This window comes from Mustela erminea, chromosome 10, assembly GCF_009829155.1.
Source record: "Mustela erminea isolate mMusErm1 chromosome 10, mMusErm1.Pri, whole genome shotgun sequence".
In the NCBI taxonomy this organism is placed as follows: Eukaryota; Metazoa; Chordata; class Mammalia; order Carnivora; family Mustelidae; genus Mustela; species Mustela erminea.
The window spans coordinates 12,272,541-12,292,468 of record NC_045623.1 but is presented as its reverse complement, the minus strand read 5'-3'; the positions used below and the strand labels follow the sequence as shown (position 1 = coordinate 12,292,468).

The following is a 19,928-nucleotide window of genomic DNA, read 5'->3' as shown; positions in this document are numbered from 1 at the left end:
GGGAAATGTAGACCCTCTACTGACTGACTATCTAGGGGTCCCGGAGCTTTCTGATTTGCCAAAGAGCTCAAGAAATTGTGGACTATGCAGGAACTGACAAACACTCTTAGATTAAATTCTTAAAAAAATAAATAAATAAAATAAAATAAAAAAGATTTGTCCTGTGTACCATTGTGTTTGGTACGAATGATCAGGGCTGCAACAGAATTTAAATTCTTTGAAGAGAAATGTTCATTTAGCTTTTAGCTTTAAAGCAGGGGTCTACATGCCTTTCTGTAAGGGCCAGATAGTAAATACATTTTATAGGCCATTAGGGATCTGCTGCAATTCCTCAGCTGTGCCACTGAAGTGCTAATACAGGCATGGGCAACAAGGAAACAAGTGAGTGCAGCTGCTTGCTGGTAAACCTGTGGACACAAAAAGCAGCAGGCAGGATTTGGCCAGCCCCTGTACTAACGTGAGTGTGCTCGAGTCCTATATGGACATAAGAATGCCTTGTGGAACTGGCTAAAAGGGTTGGCTCCTAGGCCCCAGCCTCCCCCTACAGAATCAGAATCTCTAGGGATGGGGCCTGGAAATCAGCAATTCATAAAGTCCACAAGTGATATGTAAAGCACTTTTTGGTTTGAAAAACACTGTGGTATGCAGCTAGTTTCATCTAAGCTGGGATGGCCCCACTGTCCTAGATGTGGGCCAGCACTTCCTGCATCCTGTGGCAGTAAAAACGCACTATTTTATCTTCTGTTGGCCTTTCTCTTAGAAGGGCAGATGTAGAAACTGTTTTTGTTTTTTGTTTTGTTTTGTTTTTGCTTTCAACCTAAAAATGCATAAAATGATTCTACTTTGGTAAAATTAGCACAAAACTAAGGATAGGAATTTAAAAGAAAATCCTCAACTTATAACAAGATTCCAACAAAAATCTCCCTTGAAGTCATTTAGACTGCAAAATAAATAGACAAGATCCTTACCAAAGAATAGGGCTCAATCTGAACTAATAATTTACTGTGTGTTCCTTTTCCCAAAATATGCCCAACAGAGGCCTGCTCTGTTGCCATGAAATTTCCTCCTAACAAACCATTACTTTGTATCTGGAGGTCTTGGCTTAAATGGAACCTCCTCCAAATTCACGTAAAGACAGAAAGTACAAAATCTCTGTAGACCTCCAAGGGCTGCTCCCAACTTTAGCAATTGGTGGAAAAGAAATTATTCAGATAAGTCCAGTTGTGTCCAAAGGAAAGCAGCTTTGGATTTAGTTGTCTGTTTTGTTCTTTAAAGATGTAAAAAAAAATTTTATTTGACAGAGAGAGAGACACAGCAAGATAGCACAAGCAGGGGGAGTGGGAATAGGGATGCAGGGAGCCCGATGCAGGGCTTGATCCCAGGGACCTGGGATCATGACCTGAGCTGAAGGCAGACGTTTTACAACTGAGTCACCCAGCTGCCCCTGGATGTCTGTTTTAATGGCCAGCAATCAATCCCTCGATCAAAGTGGCAGTGATACTGAAGCTAGGAAACAGCGCCATCGCTTTGTAGTCAGCTCTCCAGGTTCTCCTAGGAAGGACAGGGAACAGCCTACAGTCAAAAGGACATCTTTGTAAAGGGAGCGTCCTAAAGAAAGTACAAATAATCTACAGACACCTCCAGGGCGTGCAGCTCTTACTGAGGTCTCTGCTGCTGCTGGAAATGAAGAGGAATGCTCAGCGAGAGCAGATGTTCTAATGATTACTAAGACATGGGCTTAGAATGCTTCCTATAGTTACCGCAGCAGCAGATAGCACTGTTTGTTGTGAGATGACAGGGGATGATTCTGAATTTCTGAAGCGGGGCTGAGGCTAGTACTCTATCACCAGTATACTTAACAGGCCGTTATATATAGGAAGCGGGATTTAGCTTTGCACTGTTAGGAGTCAACTAAAATTTTAGGCAAAATATCTCTGGAGTCTAGAGGCCTGAGCTTCTGACTGTCCCTCTTCCCATGGGGAAAAACAAAGCAAAACAAAATAACAAACTGCCATTTTCAGCAAAGTAGGGAGACCTGTTCTTCTACTTGGTTTCCAACTTACAGAAAGAATCAGGCATTGGGAGTCCTGGGTATTAGTACAAAAACAGTGCAAATGCCTATCAAAGCCAGGGGCCCCGACATACTTACCCAACCTCCCTGGCCCTGGACAAACTCTTGGATGGCATTGTTCCCATTGATCATGCTTGTCATGGAGACAACGACCTGTCTTGCCATTTCGGGAGCGATGTGGGCCACGTATTCAAGAAGCTTCACTGACACTGCCAGAAAGGCTCTCTCATAAGCTAAGCTGGAATCCTGAGCACACCAAGCCTGACTAAGACTTTTGACTGTGTCCTGAAGTACAGCTCCTGCCTGGAGAGAGACACGGGATATCAGTGAAGTGTTGATATAAAGGTACAGGAGACTGCAGGGGCAGGCGTCCAGTAGAGCAAGAGTTTCCTAGAGAATGGCAAGTACATTGTATCTGATCGTATCTGGGGTAATCTTAAGGAGTGTTATTTTGTTACTTATTGTAACGTGTACAGAGAAAACGTAAGTAGCCCATCAAACCCATGATTTCAGATATGATTACTTAGGACACACAAAAAGGGCCAAAAGTAAAAAGTGATTTGAAAGAAAAATATTAAGTACAGCTGGTCGAGTTGTAGAGGTATTATTGAATGATTGAAGTCTGTGAAATTCTAAAGTTAAAAAAAAAAATGTTTTTCCTCCTCCTCTTTCCTTTCCCTCAGAATTGATCCGAAAGTCATTAGGTGGGGCCAAGCAATATCCACTGTGGTATAGTGTAGGGGGACCCTTGGTAGTCAGAGCAGTTGCCAGAACCCAAATAAGCTGCAGAGGGCATCCACATATGTATCCAGATCTTGGTTTCCAAATATCATTCTCCATTTAAAGATACCAGAGCTCCCTGGAAAAAGGCTGATTGTAGGCTGGGGCTTGGAAAATACAAGAGAGCTGTCAGAAATTAAAGAAGTACTCACAGAATGACAGGGACATACTAAAAAGACACAGTCCAGTGGCGAGGACATCCACTGGTCAAAGCTAGGACAATTTGAGCATCCAAATAATAATGATAGTAATAGGTAATAACCCTTGAATAACACAGGAATTCATGAGTCCATGTTGATATAAAAAATAAATGAATAGGTTGAAATGTTGATGAGATAAGGAATATTTACACAGTTTCAAAGTACCTCCACAGCACAACTATATTAGCCAGATACTAACTACAGTGGAGAAGCCTTGCAGACACTATCCTAAGTGACTGAAGTTAACATCAGTAATGGGACAAATTAAAATGTGTGCGACTTAAAAGGTGCAATGAGAAGAACACAGCAACCCTTCTGTGACCTCCCTACCAAAAGTACATACCCTGAATCCACTCAAGAGGAAACATGAAACAAACCCAAGTTTAAGGGACATTCTACAAAATGAATGACCCATAATCTTTAAGCACCAAGATCATGAAAAAAGGAGACTGAGGAACAATTCCAAACTGAAGGGGATTAAAGAGACAAGACAACTAAAGGCCAGACAAGACTCTGGCCTAGATCTTTTTGTTGTATGTGACATCACTGGGACAACTGGCCAAACTTGAATGGGATCTGAGGACAAGATAATAATGTGTTAGTGCTGATTTCCTGGTTTTGATGTGGTTATATAAAAGAATGGCCTTGTTTGAAGGAAATGTGAAAGTATTAGGGGATGATGGAACATTTCATCAACTACCTACTCTCAGATGATTCAAGAGGGAAATTCTTTGTACAACTAATTATGTGCAACTTTCCTATGAATTTGGAAGTTCCAAAAAGGTTTGTGTTTTTTTTTTTTAATTAAAAAACAAAAATTCAGCTCTTGGCTACCTAGGAAAGTTTCAGGGCAAGCAATTAGGAGTAGTAAGTCCAGTCCTGTCTGAATGGGCGCACCATCCAAGCTATAGTTCATAAGAAGAATAAAGCATAATGGTGAAGAGTGTGGTTCTGGAATCAGTCTGGGTTAAAATCCTAACTTCAACACTCACTCGGTAACCTAAATTCTTGTTTCCCTCTTCCTCAGTTTCCTTATCTGCTTAAATGGATAGCGAGTCACAAAAACACGTATGGAGGGTCTCCGGTATAGGAGGTACTATGCTGGGTTGTGTGAAGACAGCAGTGAACAAAGAGGTCAGATTTTGCCTCTCACGGCATTCCACAAACAGGAGGGGAGGTTGCACTGTGAGTTTCAGTTCCTATAATACCCCAGGGACTGGTGGAAGGTTTAAATGAGATAGTAAGTATAAAGCGTTTGGAATACTGTCTGGCACCTGTTAAGTTTGTATTACCTGCCATTATTGATAACAATCAGCAACATCTTCTAGAAAGTTGTCTGTGGTCTTTACATCTAATGCAGCATCCAAGTGCCACCACTAGTAATCAGCCTTCTGATGAAAAGCCAGATATGTCCTAGGTGGTGGCTGTCAGTACTCATTACAACTTACTTGAGGACTGCCTGCCTTTCCAGTACATAATTTCATTGCTGGACCTTGGGCTGGGCGAAGGAAGACACCCACTCCCAGCCAAATAAATATTAAATAGGTGCATTAAAGAATAAAGTGCTTTACCAAGAACAAAGTGCTACATATGTGCTCCGTGTCACGTAAGCACAGCTCTGTTGAAAAACAAATGGGAACAATCTGAAGGTTGACTAGCCCTTGCCGGAAGATTTTCCTCTCAATACCACTTAGGCCTTTGATTAACTCCTGAAGAACTAGCAACTGGAGAATTCCTGCTGTGTCTCCTTGAATGAACATAAGCCCCCAAGTCTTTTGCAGGACATTTCTAGGTATAGTCATACAAGAGTGGTAAGAAAGGAGCATCTGGAACAGAAAAACAGCAGCAACTTTACCCGTCCATGACTGGTTTCTTCAATGACATTTGTGGCAGAAGCTTCCAATTCTCCATTGAACTGGTCACCCAACATCCGAAGGCGACCAGCAATGATGGCCACGTCAAAAGAGCAAGGCTCTCCTAAGATGGAGGAACACATTCACATGCATTATACAACTCGAAGGGACGGCCAGTCCCAGGAATCTGGGCATTGGAGAACGCTCTCTAGACTTTCAAACAATTGTGGCATCGATCTCTCCCGAGAGCACCTTCGATATCCTTTAAACCCCATAGTCAGAAAATCCCCCTTCACTGAGAATATCTTTCCCTTCCATGGTAACTACTGATTTTCAGGTATTGCTGATAGCTTAGTTCACCTTTTGAAACTTAGGAGGCAATAAGAAAGCATACTCAGACGCTCTTATTGACCTGCAATCAGCACCTCAGGCCAGGAGCCTTACCTGAATCTGGTTCATCTCCACAACATAGGTCCCGGTTAGCAACCTGTGTTGGTGTGCCTAAGAAGTCTGTGAGTAAAGTGTTCAAGATGCATTCTGTTTGCTCCTCAAAAGTTCGGGGCCTCTTCATTTTAGATGTTTGCTGCCAAGTTTTTGCTTTTCCACAAAACAAGCAGGTTTCAGCTCAGCAGGAAGTCAGAACTGCTGGTAAACTAGAAGCACCGACCTCTGTTCTTTCTAAAGTCTCCCTAATGGGACATGTAGTCCTGGAGCGTGTCCTACCACTTTTTTTCAAAACTAGCTGTCAGAAACATGGGACTTCTCTGAAGAGCTCACCTACACAAACTGGGGAGACTTTTTGAAAACTTTCAGTTCCTTTTCTCAGAACCACACCCTAGCCAGAACTTAAGATTAATGAATAACTTTTATTGTTAGCCAATTTAGAACTGAGATAGAGTTGAGGAAGAGTTTCTTGGGCAATTTCATTTAGAAATACTTCCTGTTAGGTTCTGAGTCTGGTGTTGCTTAAAGAAAGTTTCAGAGTTATAATAGAACAGCATTCAACTTCTAATAGATGGCATTTATTTGTCATATTCAGATGTTTTATGTACTGAGTGTCTATGGGTAAGGAACTATGCCTGGAACTACAAATAACACAGGAAAATGACACAGACACAGTTCCTGTCCTCACGGAGCTTACGCTTTTGCATGCACAGCTGATATTAAATGATTAATCCATAATTTCTTGTGCTTATTGAGATACTGTGTGATTACATTGTGCAGTGGGAAATCAGACCTAGGGGGTTAGGAAGGCTTCCTTGGAGTTGTTAACAACTGAGATGAGCTCTAAAGTACAAGGAGGGATTATGAGACAAAGAGGAGAAATAAAACCATTCCAGGTGGGACTAGGATATATAGAAGTTGAGAAGGTGGGAGGAAAAAACTTGCGCATTTGAGGAATTAAGAATGGAGGTAATACAAAGTATTTCACAAGGAAATTATATGAGGATTAAGTAAGACAATGTTCTGTGGGATGATCCAGCAGTTTCTGACATGTAGTAAGTGTTAAATGTCTTTCCTCTTAGCCCAAGGCCTGAGGACCAGGATGAAAGGAATCTGGGATTCGTTCTCCAACAGAATTAAGTAAGATTCTTCTAACAGGCGTTAGACTCCATCACTGTTTTTGTGAGATCTCCTGACTGACACTTACCCACAGTGACTGCCTTCTTAATGAAGCCACATCAGTCTGGGATTTGGGTGTCAACACTCAAACTTATCAGCTCTTCCAGGGTATTCTGACCTGGTGAGCCGATAAGGAATTCCAGCATAAGCAGTAAGTCAGTTGTTCAGAACGAAAGTCCTACTTATAAAATAAAAAGAGCCAATCTTCTGTTTCCTATTCTGTTCTAAAAACAAATGATCATAAACTGCTTTTGGATGAGAAACAGAAATTACATAAAGGGCCATCTTCATTTGTCATCTATCACTAGGGCTGAAACCAGGTTCTGCTGAGTAAGCTTCAGATCTGACATAAGAAGATCTTTCTGAGAGAATTCTGAGCCATCATCCTTTCACACTAGAGTGGGTTACTAAAAATTGAAGGATTCTAACAAATTAATTTGACATATTCCCCAAGTGCATTCAAAAACAAATGAAAGGTTTATAAGATACCATCCAGCTGGTGTTAAACACCCAAGGTAAGTGGCATCAGTAAGTGGCAGCATAGAAATTGAAAACCAAGCCCATCCTACCTCAAATAATAAACCTCTTCCCACAGTAATTTGTTTCACAGGTGATGTGCTTACGGGCAAATGCCATCTTCGGAATCTAATCTTTGCATTATCTTATCTATCCTTCGTGCTATCTTGTAGAATCAATGTTGTAAGGCTAAGGAAAGGAGTATATCTTCTACTGGGCAATATGGGGTAGTTTCTTCCTTTGTGTATTTCTTCTGGAGCCTTCATTATAGCGTCTTCCCGAACCACCCCATTCCTTCTTCCACAGCTCACATCCCCTTCACTCTTGTAGTTCAAGTACTATCTCCCAGGTAGTACCAAAAAACGAGGCCACAGCGTTTTCACCATCACTTGCTTCTTTTGCTGCCCTGGCCACAATTTACATCCCTCTCTCAAAAGCCTCATCACCTTTCTTCATTGGCTCAAAGTCTAGGGTCTTGTCATCTGCCCCAGGTCTGCCTATGAATGAGGATCTTTGGGTACTGCTCCTCTCAATGTGTACTTCTGTAACTGAGAAAATAAGTTCTTTGTCTCTCCTCCCCCAAACACCCAATATATGAGAAAGGGATAGAATAATGGTTACAGGACTCCCATTCAAAAAGAGGTGTGGGGGAAATGGAGGCATTTAACAGCCACTAGTCCATGGCAGTAACATTATGGTCAGGAACTACACAAATGACTGCCTCTGCAAAGTTTTAAAGCACCATGGTCATCAGTGGGCACCCATTCATTACACGTGTCACAGACTATTTCCCAACCCAGACATTAGAAAGTCATTTTTCTAAAAGCACAGTATCAACTACCATCAAGGATTTTAAAAATATGCATCTACTTACATCACATCATCAAACCATATGTCTGCCAAGGCTAGAGAGAGCTCCTAGGGAGAAGAAATATAATTAACTTCATGGTATACGTAAGCTTTAGTCATTTTGCTTATAAATTAGCAAAACCAGGCTATAGTTAAAATAAATCATTTCCTCCTTCAGATCATTTTAAAAGTACACTTTTCAAAAGCAACAGTCTCATATTCGGCTATGCCCCATACATTATAGACAAACAACCAAGTAGGACTTAATCTTTTAAAAGCTCCAATAACTGGGATCATTTTAGTAACATTTGTTCTATTATTGAGCTATTCCTAATTTTCTTTAGATCAACATTTCAATTATAGTCTTTAATTTTTAAAGAAGTAAATAACTTTACTTAATCTCTACCATTTATATACTGTTCCTTTATAACGCTGTAAATTGGCAGCACTTTACACTTCCATTTTATTTCTTTTAGTATGTAATTAAATAGTCATGGTTTAACCAAACAAATCAAACTATGGAAAAGGCAATTCTGAAACTGTTCTGATCTCTCTACATGTAATCGTGGGAACCCTTGATCTAGATCCTTCTCAGTGGGGAGCGATTTTGTCCCACTGAGGCACCTTTGGCAATTGTCTGAGCATTTTTGTTACCACTAGGGGTTCTATTGGCATCTAGTGGGTATAGGCCAAAGATGCTGCTAATAATCATTCTACAGACCACAGGAAAACCCTCCATACAAAGAATCATCTGGACCCAATGTCAGTAATGCTGCTTTTGAGAAACCCTAGTCTAGATGGATTTCCACTATTGTTTGGTTGATACAATATAACAAAACACACTTCAAACACCAATCCCAAAAAACCCTCAGAATCTAATTATTGACAGCCATTCATTTGGTAAATATTTACTGAGTCCTCATTATATGGCGGACTGTGGAGATGGAAGGAAAGAACATCACCGTCCTTAGAAACTGTCCAGGTGGGAAAACAACGCACAAAAACCAGGGCCTTGCCAAAAACATCAGTTACTTACTCTTATTAAGAGCCTAATTGAGAGAAGTGATGGCTGAAAAACTTAAAGGTATGCAGTCCATTCACGTATCTATGTGGTAGAAGTCCTTGAATCTAGATATTTAGATTGTGTTATCTTAAGTCCTTGAAGAAATGCGCTCACTAAGGTCCATGTTAAAGTCATGCTCTCTGCTTTCACTGAAGAACACCGTAAGTGATGGGAAACCCATTACTGACTTCCCATAAGAATCTTGTACTTTTCCCCGTGTCACCTATGTGAAACTACATGTAAATTTCTTTTGGAAATTAATATTGGAAGGTTTCTTCCTCTATAATGATGACTTTATACTTATTTCTCTTCACTCAGCCAAATCACTTAGAGCTAAATTTGAGGCTCAACTGTACCAATTATGTCGGCCCTTAAGCCTGAACATTTGTGTACTTCCCCATCCCTAACTAAGCTGGTCTGCGATGGTATTTTCATCTTCCCTGTTGTGGATCCTCTGGTTATTTATACTTTACTATTTATACTTTAAACCATCCTATGGCATCTGCTCTCACCATAAGTTGCCTCAGTTAATGTAGAAAATGTGGGCAGGTATGAATAAAACTGAAAGCAACGAAGAGTGACAGAAAACAATTACAACTGTCCTGCTAGACACACGCACTGGAGGCCATGACAGCCTGACAGAACCTGTAATGAAAGCAACCAGGGTCACAGAAAACTTCCTGCAAGAGCTCGTGACTGAGCAGAAGCTAAGAGACAAGGACTAGATGTTACAAGGACAAGAAAGAAGATATGAGGGTGGGGAAACGTTCTAGCCAAGCAATAAAAGCAGGAGCAAAGCACAGAGGTGAGAGAGAGCCTTGTGCATTCAAGGAATGCCAAGTCATTTGCCAATGCAAGAACAGGGTGTTCAGGCAAGCAGTGAGACAGGACACTGAAGAGTTACTTCTGATGCCGCACTAAAGACTTTGGACTCTGGCCTTGAAAAGCATGATTAGAAACAGGAGACCAGTGAGGAATTTATTGCAGTAATACAGGGAAGAAAAGATGATCCCCACAAATGATGACTTTATCAGTTTCCATAAACATCAGGCATCTTTAGTAAAACAATCGTATAATGGATTAGAAAAGAATCCAAATCCTATCCTCAGTCCCTCCCCAACCCCTTACCAACATTAACCTTTCAACATCACCTAGAAAATGGGGTCATTCACCTATAGGTATGAGAAGAATAAGTCAATAGTCTTTGGACAAAAACATAAAAATCCTGATTCTGAGATTGTCCATTCTCCTTTGTATTTGATAGTGTCTGGATTTAAAAGCAAATTCTAATAAAAAACTAGGAATTCTGATAGCTACTCATCTCACCTAGGACAAGCAGCAAGAATCTGTTAGGATTTTATGTCTCCAATTGTTCCAAGCACAGTTTCTAATACAGAAATAAAACTATTAAGTGTCTCAGTCCTTGGCTCGTTTTGTTTCACAGAGATCTGCATTTCAGAGTTCTCAGGCTCCAAGAGCAGTTCTGTTAGGAAGAGGCAGCCAGTGTCATCCTGGGCACTGAGGTAGGCTTTCCACGGCTGAGCCCCAGCCCTGCTCATTGCGATGGTCTGGATGTTCACTACTTGTAGGGCCATCTGGAGGGTGTCGGGATGGACGGCTCCCCGCCAAGGGAACACCTGCTGATGAGCAACTTTCAGGCTAAACCAAGTTTTCTCAAAATACTCAGCAGTCAGCTGGCTATTGGGGACTAGCATTAGGGCTCCAGAATCAGGAAGTTCCTGAACCGTTTCCTTGCTCTCTTCAGGAATCAGGGGACCTGAAAGAATTAGAAAGCTTGTGTAAGAGATCTTTTTAATCTATACCAACTGTGTTTTTTTGAAAAAGATTTTATTTGTTTGAGAGACAGAGAGAGACGACATGAGCGGGGGGAGGGGGGGTTATGGGGGTGGGCAGCAGAGGGAGAAACAGGCTCTCCACTAGCAGGGAACCCTAAGCGGGGCTGGATCCCAGGACCCTGGGATCATGACCTGAGCAGAAGGCAGATGCTTAACGACTGAACCACCCAGGCGCAAATTTATGTTTTTTTAACCTAGATTTCCATAAGTACACAGTGTGACTTTTATCTTTGGACAAATGGTTGAAATAGCCAATGAGGAACTTCTTTCTTGCTCATGAAGACTTCAAATTCAGCCCACAGTCTGAGCCGTAGCTAGGGTACTCTACTTCCCACCAGTCATTGCAAAAGGTAAAGATTTTTTACAAGATGTAAAGTAAGGACTATTTCTACCTGAAGTGGCAAAGGATGCAGCGTTAGGAAGCTCAGGGCCCCGACGTTCTGGCCCCTGGTATTTAGAGATGGTTGCCCAGCGGGCTTTGCCATAGACTGGCACCAGCGTGTTGAAGTCTGAGGCCCAGCTATTCACAGGTCTTTCTGCCTGATCCTCCAAAAGTCCAAGAGAAGGGTCAGATTTAGGACTACACAGGATCTGCTTCACTCCATCAATGCCAGCTAAGAGAAGGCGATAATAGAAGAGGCCCCGGTCTCGTACTGCCATATCCTTTTCTTCCTCTGAGGTAAGACAAAGACTGAATTAATTACAAATAAAACCAAAACACTCCTTCTACCCTGTGCCAACTGGAATGGGGGAAAAAAGAAAGGAGGGAGGAAATCTTAGAGAATGTTAATGTGGTTTCTTGGGTCCCCAGCATGACTCACCAAACAGTGTCAGCTGTCAGAATGTTTCCTATCTGACATGGCAAGTACAGTTTCCTTCTGGAGAACCTACCTATGCAGTAATGTAACAGACGCCCCAGCATGTCCTGGCACTCGGCAGGCCGGGAGAGGAAAAGGCGCAGCAGTGCAGTGAGTAGCTCCATCTTCACAGCTGGAAAAGTCTCTGACTTCACGTTCTCCACAAAGTCTTCCAATACATATGGAGCATTGGGGATTCTCTCCCCATGGACACCAAGGAGCCAAATCAGCGCCTGTTTCCCCTGAGGAATGAAGAAGTGAAAGCAGGTCCTTGCCATCTGACTGTCCCTAACACAGTAACAGGTTTTGTTCCCCGCAACGTCAGCAGAAAAGGTATAATCTTTTATTGACTTTAATTTGCATTGTTATTGATCCCCCACACCCCGACTGCACTCTCTACAACAAATAGGAATAAAATGTCACTACACAAAAGGAGACTCAAGACTCCCAGAGCCTACGTTGGTTATGTAATACAGCTTCCACAATGTGGGGGCCTCTGCCCCAGTCTGGGGTTTAATATGTCAGTGGAAGCTATTGAAAGAGTGCTCTAAATGGTAATTAACCTAGAGTGAAAATCGGAGACCTCTGGGAAGCTTCTTAAAAATCTATGTATCTAACATGGATGGAACTAGAACGTATCATGCTTAGCAAAATAAGTCAAGCAGAGAAAGACAACTATCATATGATCTCCCTGATATGAGGAAGTGGTGATGCAACATGGGGGCTTAAGTGGGTAGGAGAAGAATCAATGAAACAAGATGGGATTGGGAGGGAGACAAATCATAAGTGACTCTTAATCTCACAAAACAAACTGAGGGTTGCTGGGGGGAGGGGGGTTGGGAGAAGGGGGGTGGGGTTATGGACATTGGGGAGGGTATGTGCTTTGGTGAGTGCTGTGAAGTGTGTAAACCTGGAGATTCACAGACCTGTACCCCTGGGGATAAAAATATATGTTTATAAAAAATAAAAAATTTAAAAAAAAAAATCTATGTGTCTAGGCCCAGCACTCCTGAGTATTTAAGTTGGCAGACCTGCAGTAAAGTCCAAATATCCACAAATGATTCTGATTCTCATTACAGCTGAACACTCCATGGTCTAAATCTCTGGCTCAACACTGTTCAAGAAAACAATGATATCAAAGCATCTGTAGCAAAAATCATAGATAAATCTCATGTTTTTATCACTTCTACTCTAACTATACCCAAAAAGAATCTGAGGTGGCAATCAATTCTAAGAATTTCCATATTCGGACACTGAATAGAAAGAAGAATTAGAGAAACAATCTTCCCTCTGCCTGGAGATAAAAGAGAATTTGCCATCTACCTCACTGTCTTGAATGTTCTCCTCGCAGCCGGGCAGGGCCTGACACACAGCTTCCGTACACTGAGGACACAACCAAACCAGGTCTCGGAAAGTTTGCACCACCACTACAACACAGCTCAGGACACAAGAGCATAGGATTAGAGGCTCCACACAGGAAGGAATCTTAAGAGAATTCACATATTCAGAGTAGACTGCTACATGAATTTCTATAAAATAGGGGTCAGAGGGGTAGTCAATGATTTTCTGAGAAATGTCTGACACGGGCAATAATTTCTTAAATCGGTTTTGTTCTTACCGGATTGGTCATGAGGATCAAGGAGCTCATACATGCAAAAGCACATGGTAAAATGTAAAGCAAATGTGAGGTCATGCTATTGTTGAATGATATTTGGAAGAGAGTTTAAATGCAGCCACCACGGATGGGACTAGGGTGAGGCAAATGAGGCGCTGGGGGTATAAAATTGAAGACATGCGGGGTTAGCATTTGCACAAGCCTGAGAGTGAGTGCCTCTTTAAATTCTTGCATCCTGGGTACCTAGCTTGCCTCACCCTAGTCCCAGCCCTGGAAGCCACTGCTACCATAAAGCAAAAAGAGGGGTGAGGGTGGGGAGTTAACAAGCCCAGGCATTCTGGTAGCCTTCATTATCTACAGAACAGCCTTGCAGAGTTATGGCAACCTGAAGACCCTCTCTGTCAGATCTACAGACCCTACGCTTCTCTGATGGCAGCACATGAGGATGTAAAGAAAAGCTTAAATCTCTGTTACACAACAATAATTTTTTTTTTTTTTTTTAAGCAACTGCTACAGGGCAGGCATTTGTCGGGGAAAAAAAAAAAAAAGCCCAAACGGTGGCCAGCTATTACCTGTGGTTATGTGCTCTTGCTGAAGCCCCAGCAACTCTGTTAGAATCTGCACACACTGGTCTGTGTAGGTCCTGGCAATCCCACCTATAGGAGAACAGAAAGCAGAGAAAAGTGGTAAGTCAAATCCTAGCACCTCATTTTAAAAAAACTCGCCACCAGTCAAAGACAAAGAAGAGCAGCAAAATCTTAAAACAACCACCACCACCAAAAAAACCCACCCCTTGCTTGATGAAGTAACAACCTAAGTTTCCTATGTTCGGTAAAAGTGGATCTTCCCATTGAACAAGGCTGAAAACCTTCAGCAACAAAGTTATGTGTGGCAGCTAGATACGAGGCCTCGAGGCATTGCAGGCTTCAGAGCACCTCCCAGGAATGGCCCTGCACGGAGCGAACACCTGACCACAAGAGCTCTGCTCTCCTCTTTGTTTGCTCTTCCTGCCCCTGAAAATATTCATTCTTCATTCTAACATAAGAGTTCCTTCTCCTCTTCCACTTGAAGGCCTCCAACACAACATAGTTCCTTGGTTGCTTTCATTTTGTGACTCAGACTGGCCTTCTGAATTCCAAACAAATATGAAAAAGCCTGTGAGAGTTAGGATTCATTGTGTTGGTCTGTACTCAGCACAATGCATAGCCCATAGTAGAAGCTCAATAAACAACTGGCCAGTTGACAGAGGATTTTGCGTCTGGAAAGCAGGTTCTGACCCTGGGTCAGGAACCACATGACCTTTTGGCCATTTAAAAACCTTTTTTGTTTCTGAGTTTCTTCATCTCTAAAATGACGTGATAACACTTGTCTACTTTTCCTGACTGCCTCCCAAGACTATGCTAAGATATATGGGAAAGCATTCTGGCTAGTACCCAAGAAAAGGCCATATAAATTTTAAGTACTCTAGTTTGAGTTACCTGTATTCTCTATCCTAGAAGATAAGGCAACACCAGTGATGCCAAAAAACCCCTCCCTCCCCACTTCTGTCTGTGGCCACTGACCCCAAGGTAATTTGGTGCATGGTAATTTGTCTCTGATGCAAAATTCGTTCCCTTTTGGTCTCTGTGATTCCACAGGTTTCTGGTTAGTCGAAGGTCTCCAAAAGGAAAAGCAGCAGACCCCTACCTATGGCAAAGATGGCGGCCTGGGCAAAGTCGGCTGACACGTCAGTACAGTACCCTCGGAGCTCCTCTAGCACCTGCTGTACGTTCTCATCGTTCACCAGCTCGCACAGCACCTCCACCTTCTGCAGCTTGATGTAGTGGGGCTCCGAGTAGGAGCAAAAAAACTTTTTGTAGTGGCTGCTAAAATGCCCGGGCAAACTGTGCAAGATCTGACGCACATGACACAGGGCAGCAAAACAGAGCTCGCGGCTCTCCGAAGAACAGGCAGCCAGCAGAGGGCCCTTGACTTGCACAAGCACATCCGTCTGTACATGGGGGAATTTTTTTGCCAAGATGAGAAAGAGTTTCGTGGCTCCCATCACCACACTGGGGCTACTGCTCTTGAGAAAGCTATCTAGCAGATTGAGAATGTCAAACAGCTCTTCCTCACTGCGGGGTTGATAGCGTAGCAGAAAGTTCAATACTTCCGCCTGGCCCCACTGGTCCAGTTTTGGCATTCTATCCAAAAAGGAAAAGAAGAGTGTTATTTTAGCAACCAAATTAGGACCATCTGCACGCAAATGTCATGTCACCAGTCATCTGTTCATCACAACAAGGAGAGAATTCTTGGAAACAGGCTGTGCCATAACAGAACTATTCTTTTTCATGTGCTATTTAAAGTTTACACAAAATTGGCTTTCAATTCCGAGATGAGTTTATACTACAAATTCTCATCGTCTAAGGCCAAGGACCATGATCACTGGACCTAGATCCAGAGTCTTTACAGTTTACAACAGTATAAATCATAAATAGTTTGGGGGACATAAGGATTGTAGGGGAGGACAGAACCTATTTCCAAGGGATATTTCTGCCATCTCTCTATACCACCAAAAGAAACTAAGACAAAAGAAATCCTCTCAGCGAAATATGAGGAAGTTAATAGTCATGGTTAACTTTACTACTCTACAGAAGTTGTTCAAAACGTCTCCTTGATTCAACGTGTCATGATCCCACTAGGATGCAGATCTCATTGTAACAAAGAGAGCACCGAGGCATCCAAACCGATTTAAGAGATGGTGGGCGATGGGCTTGTTGATAACAACGCCTCCTTCCTGTTTCAGAATTTCCTCTAGAGACCTCAGGCAGTTCACAACCACAATTGGATCCTGGTCACGCAGCAAACTGTATAATTCATTTACCAGAGCACCATCTATAAAAGAGCACAAAGATCTCAGATAAAGAACAGCTTCAATGTCTCAGGAACAGAGCCAGAGTACTAGCTCCAGGCAGACAAAGCTGAACTTCTCGGCTACAAAAATAACAAAGGCAGTAATAAAGTGCAAGGCAAAAAATTGCCATCTGCAGACTGTTCTAAGTAGCTAACGTGATGGATCTCACCTGGGCCCCAGAGAAAAGGTGTCTGTGATCTCGAAAAATACCAAACCAACCTTTCTACTTAAAGAGACAAGTACAGAAGTAAGGCCACATTACTATTTTCTCCCAAAGTCACGTCATCTTTTACAAAGTCATACATGTAACTAAAGCAAAAATAAATACTGGTCATGACAGATTACACTGAAACTTACCCACTTCAGAGTCTCCATGAAGATTATGCATCTTGGCACAACCAAGAACTGCCACCCTCCTGACATATGAAGCTTTATCTCGCAGACCATTGAGAATGGGCTGTTGGATATATTCCTGCACACCAGGCATCCTAAGCAACACATACTGTAGTCAGCCAGATCCTGAAAGGCTAGCTTTGATGGAACTCAGCTCCTATTCACTTAACAGAAAGTTTAGTGAATGTTTGAATGTACAACTATCACATCATAAAGAATTAAGGAGGGGCGCCTGGATGGCTCAGTTGTTACGCTTCTGCCTTTGGCTCAGGTCGTGATCCCTGGGTCCTGGGACTGGATTCTGCATCGGGCTCCCTGCTCGGCAGAAGGCCTGCTTCTCCCTCCCCCACTCCCCCATGCTTGTGTTCCTACTCTCAATCTCTCTCTTTCTGTGTCAAATAAGTAAATAGAATCTTTAAAAGAGAATAAAGAATTACAGAAAGCCACTGCTAAACTTAAAAAGTCATAGTTGACTTTTCATCTGGAATACTACTACAAGGGCAGCAAAAATATATTATCTACATAATTGTTTAGAAATCATTTAACCAAAACCAAGAACTATTTCAGCAAGAGTGAGAATGGAAAATTCCCTTTAATGTAACATGTGACATTTAATGTAATGTGACATAGTTTTTTAAGCCTAAGCAATGGCTGAAAACTTGGGTTCAAGTTACAAGCACATTTTCTCTAGTATTAAGAAGTTCAAATAGATTATCACTGTTGCAAACCTTTCCCATGGTCTCCTGAATCCATCAGCCACTGATAAACAGTCAGGGAAGAGGGTACTCACCTGAGACTACACATGCTTCGTAGTGCCAGCCCTCGCACCATTGGATTGGGGTCCGAACAGTCTTTGCACAGTGTATTAATGGCCAAGAGAGCCAGATCTGGTTTCAGGGGAGCATATGTACACATGTAAAGATAAACCAGCTTCTTCTGAACAATATCTACGGTGGCACTGGCCTTCACCATTTCCATGAAGACACCAGACATGTCCAAGCCCTGAGTCATGTGCCTGAAACCAACACACACAGCAGAAGTAAAATACATAATCTACAGCCTACAATGAAAGACATTTTATCTATACACATCCTGGTTATCCAACTAGATTGTGAAGGAAGCAACCAAGTCTATCTTGTCTATTACATTGCACAATACTTCACGCCATGGACCTATAATAAACATTCTTCTATGCATTTAACAAACATTTATTGAATTCCTGGTACATTCCAGTCTAATTCAGCTTCTACATTCCAGGGATATGTTCTGGGGCATAAACCTGAAGAAGGCCTGGTCTCGATCTTTAGGAACTCGAAGTATAACTAAGGAGCAAGACAAAAACACCACTAAATACAGTACAATAGGTAAATATTAAAATAGGTAAGTATTAAAACTGAAGTTATAGACAAGGTTGGGGCACCTGGGTAGCTCAGTTGGTTAAGCATCTGGCTCTTGGTTCCAGCTCAGTTCATGATCTCAGGGTTGTGAATTCAAACTCCACATCAGTTCTGAGCTCAGCAGGGGGCCTGCTTGAGATTCTCTCTCTACCTCTCCCCACCCAATAATAAATAAATCTTAAAAAAAAAAAAAAGAAGTAACAGACAAAGTGCAGTGGGGATCCAGAAGTCTAATACTGACAAGAAATCATAAAACACTTCCAAGAGGAAGTAACACGTTAGTTGAATGAGCTGGAATTTTCCAGGCAGGTGTAGTTGTAAAATACGTTACACATACATAAAATACGTAACACATGCTATTAGATGTGTAGACATCAGCAAGAATGCTACATTCTTTAAGGGTCTGCAAGTAGTTGTGTTAGGGTGTTCTTTGGGTGCTAGGATAGGAAGTTTGGATTTCCTTCTGTAGATCCGTTTCTCAATCAGATGGGATGTCTGTTTAAAATGCACATTCCTGGGTTCCATCCCACCCGACTGAAAGCAGCATTATTGGATTGGATGAAAATTGTACACTTTTTTTTTTTTTTTTTTTTTAAAAGGCATCCCAAGGGACTTTTGTGCATACTGACGTTTGTGATCCACAACTACAGCCAAGAATTATATGTTCAAACTCAGGTTAGGAAACTTCGGAGAAAAATGAGGAGGCAAGGTGACCTAGGAAGCCACTTCAATTGCTTTGGTGATAAAACCAGAACAGCGGTGCCAACAAAAAAGAAATGCATAGACATTTTCTTGGGGGGAAAAAAAGAGGATGGATATTTAGAACTATATATCCATACCATCTGACTCCAGAAGTGAAAACCAGGCGTCATCAAGACTGACTCCCTCCCTTGGTCAGCAGGACGGTGACATTCCTCAACCCAAATATAAGCGGAAGAGCAGGTTTGGGGAGAGGGGAAGGATGCAGGTGCTACTTTGCATGTCTTTGAAGAAACATCCAGATGGGAATGCCCAGCAGGCAGCAGGGTATGTGGGTTTGAAGATACAAAAGGCTTTCTGTACTAGACTCTATAGATCTGGGAGTCAGCAGTCTAAGTTCAAGACATGGGTGTAACCACCCTGCTGAGTAAACGAAGTCAAGCAAGTGCCACAGGGGAGGCTGCCGTGGCCATCCAGAGAAGCGGAAAGACCAAATCACACCCTGCCCTGGGTTCATTCACACTTTCCGAGCTGCCAGGGGTGGGGGTCCGGATGGGGGCCGCCGCGGGGAGTGCGGGCGGTAGCTGATACCTAATCACTCGCTGGATGACATTCCGGTAGCGCAGCCTATCCGCCTGGACGTGAGGGTTACACAGAGCCTTCTTGAGCTCCTTCACCACGTCCTCGGAGCCAAGGTACGGCATCTTCGACAGTCACCGGGCAGCCCCACAGAACCCCTAGGTAACTCGCGGGCTCCTCCTAGCCCTGACGTGGGAACCTGGGCAAAGCAAATGTCAGTCAGCGAGGAGACCAAAGGCGTGACCTCACCCCAGCCTCGGCTTCCCCGGGGGCCGCAGCCCAGGCCCCAGCACTCTCACACCAACCCTCTCCGCGCCCCGGCGAGCCCCGAACAAGGCTCTGCAGTTCTTTCCCGGGACCTGCAGGCCGGCTCGCTCCGCCCGAGACCGCTCCCGCTACCTCGAGGCCCTCCGCCCCATTTCCAGCCCCGCCGCCGGAGGTCCGCGGACCCCTCCCTCGCCAGTTCCAGCCCTCCGTGCGCCTCCGCGCGGCTGCCCACCCGGATAGGCCCAATCTAGCTTTCTGCGGAAGTCCCGCCTCCTCGGGGCCGCCCGCGCGCGGCGGCTGCCACTCACCTTCTCGCAGCGAGCGCCGAGCGCCGCCCGGACGCCGACCTTAGGGCGCCCTTCCCCCGCCTCTCACCTCCCGGCGCAGCCGCGCGGCTCCCTCTGGTGGAGGCGAGGC

General features: G+C 43.3%; 2 protein-coding genes across 9 annotated transcripts; both read right to left on the bottom strand.

Annotated features, from left to right (window-relative positions):
* Positions 1 to 1,371: 1,371 nt before the first annotated feature.
* On the bottom strand, positions 1,372 to 6,549 carry BCL2L15 (BCL2 like 15). Its single transcript, XM_032301398.1, has 4 exons — positions 5,349 to 6,549; positions 4,907 to 5,028; positions 2,150 to 2,374; positions 1,372 to 1,551 (listed from the first exon to the last, which is right to left on the bottom strand). Exons 1-4 carry the CDS (start codon positions 5,473 to 5,475, stop codon positions 1,534 to 1,536), a joined length of 492 nt encoding a protein of 163 aa, XP_032157289.1. The 5' UTR covers positions 5,476 to 6,549; the 3' UTR covers positions 1,372 to 1,533.
* Positions 4,917 to 19,906, bottom strand: AP4B1 (adaptor related protein complex 4 subunit beta 1). 8 transcript variants are annotated; one of them, XR_004276025.1, is made up of 13 exons: positions 19,257 to 19,793; positions 17,360 to 17,584; positions 16,534 to 16,664; positions 16,010 to 16,157; positions 14,970 to 15,466; positions 13,856 to 13,939; positions 12,992 to 13,095; positions 11,703 to 11,910; positions 11,204 to 11,485; positions 10,282 to 10,732; positions 7,918 to 7,961; positions 6,556 to 6,645; positions 4,917 to 5,028 (listed from the first exon to the last, which is right to left on the bottom strand). XR_004276025.1 is itself a non-coding variant. In XM_032301395.1 (11 exons), exons 2-11 carry the CDS (start codon positions 19,367 to 19,369, stop codon positions 10,305 to 10,307), a joined length of 2,220 nt encoding a protein of 739 aa, XP_032157286.1. In that variant the 5' UTR covers positions 19,370 to 19,443; positions 19,820 to 19,906; the 3' UTR covers positions 9,920 to 10,304. The 8 variants fall into 8 exon arrangements, 6 of the variants coding, with proteins under 6 accessions (XP_032157286.1, XP_032157285.1, XP_032157283.1 ...); XR_004276026.1 differs by lacking the exon at positions 6,556 to 6,645 and having other exon boundaries at positions 4,989 to 5,028; XM_032301395.1 differs by lacking the exons at positions 4,917 to 5,028; positions 6,556 to 6,645; positions 7,918 to 7,961 and adding an exon at positions 19,820 to 19,906 and having other exon boundaries at positions 9,920 to 10,732; positions 19,257 to 19,443.
* Positions 19,907 to 19,928: the final 22 nt, after the last annotated feature.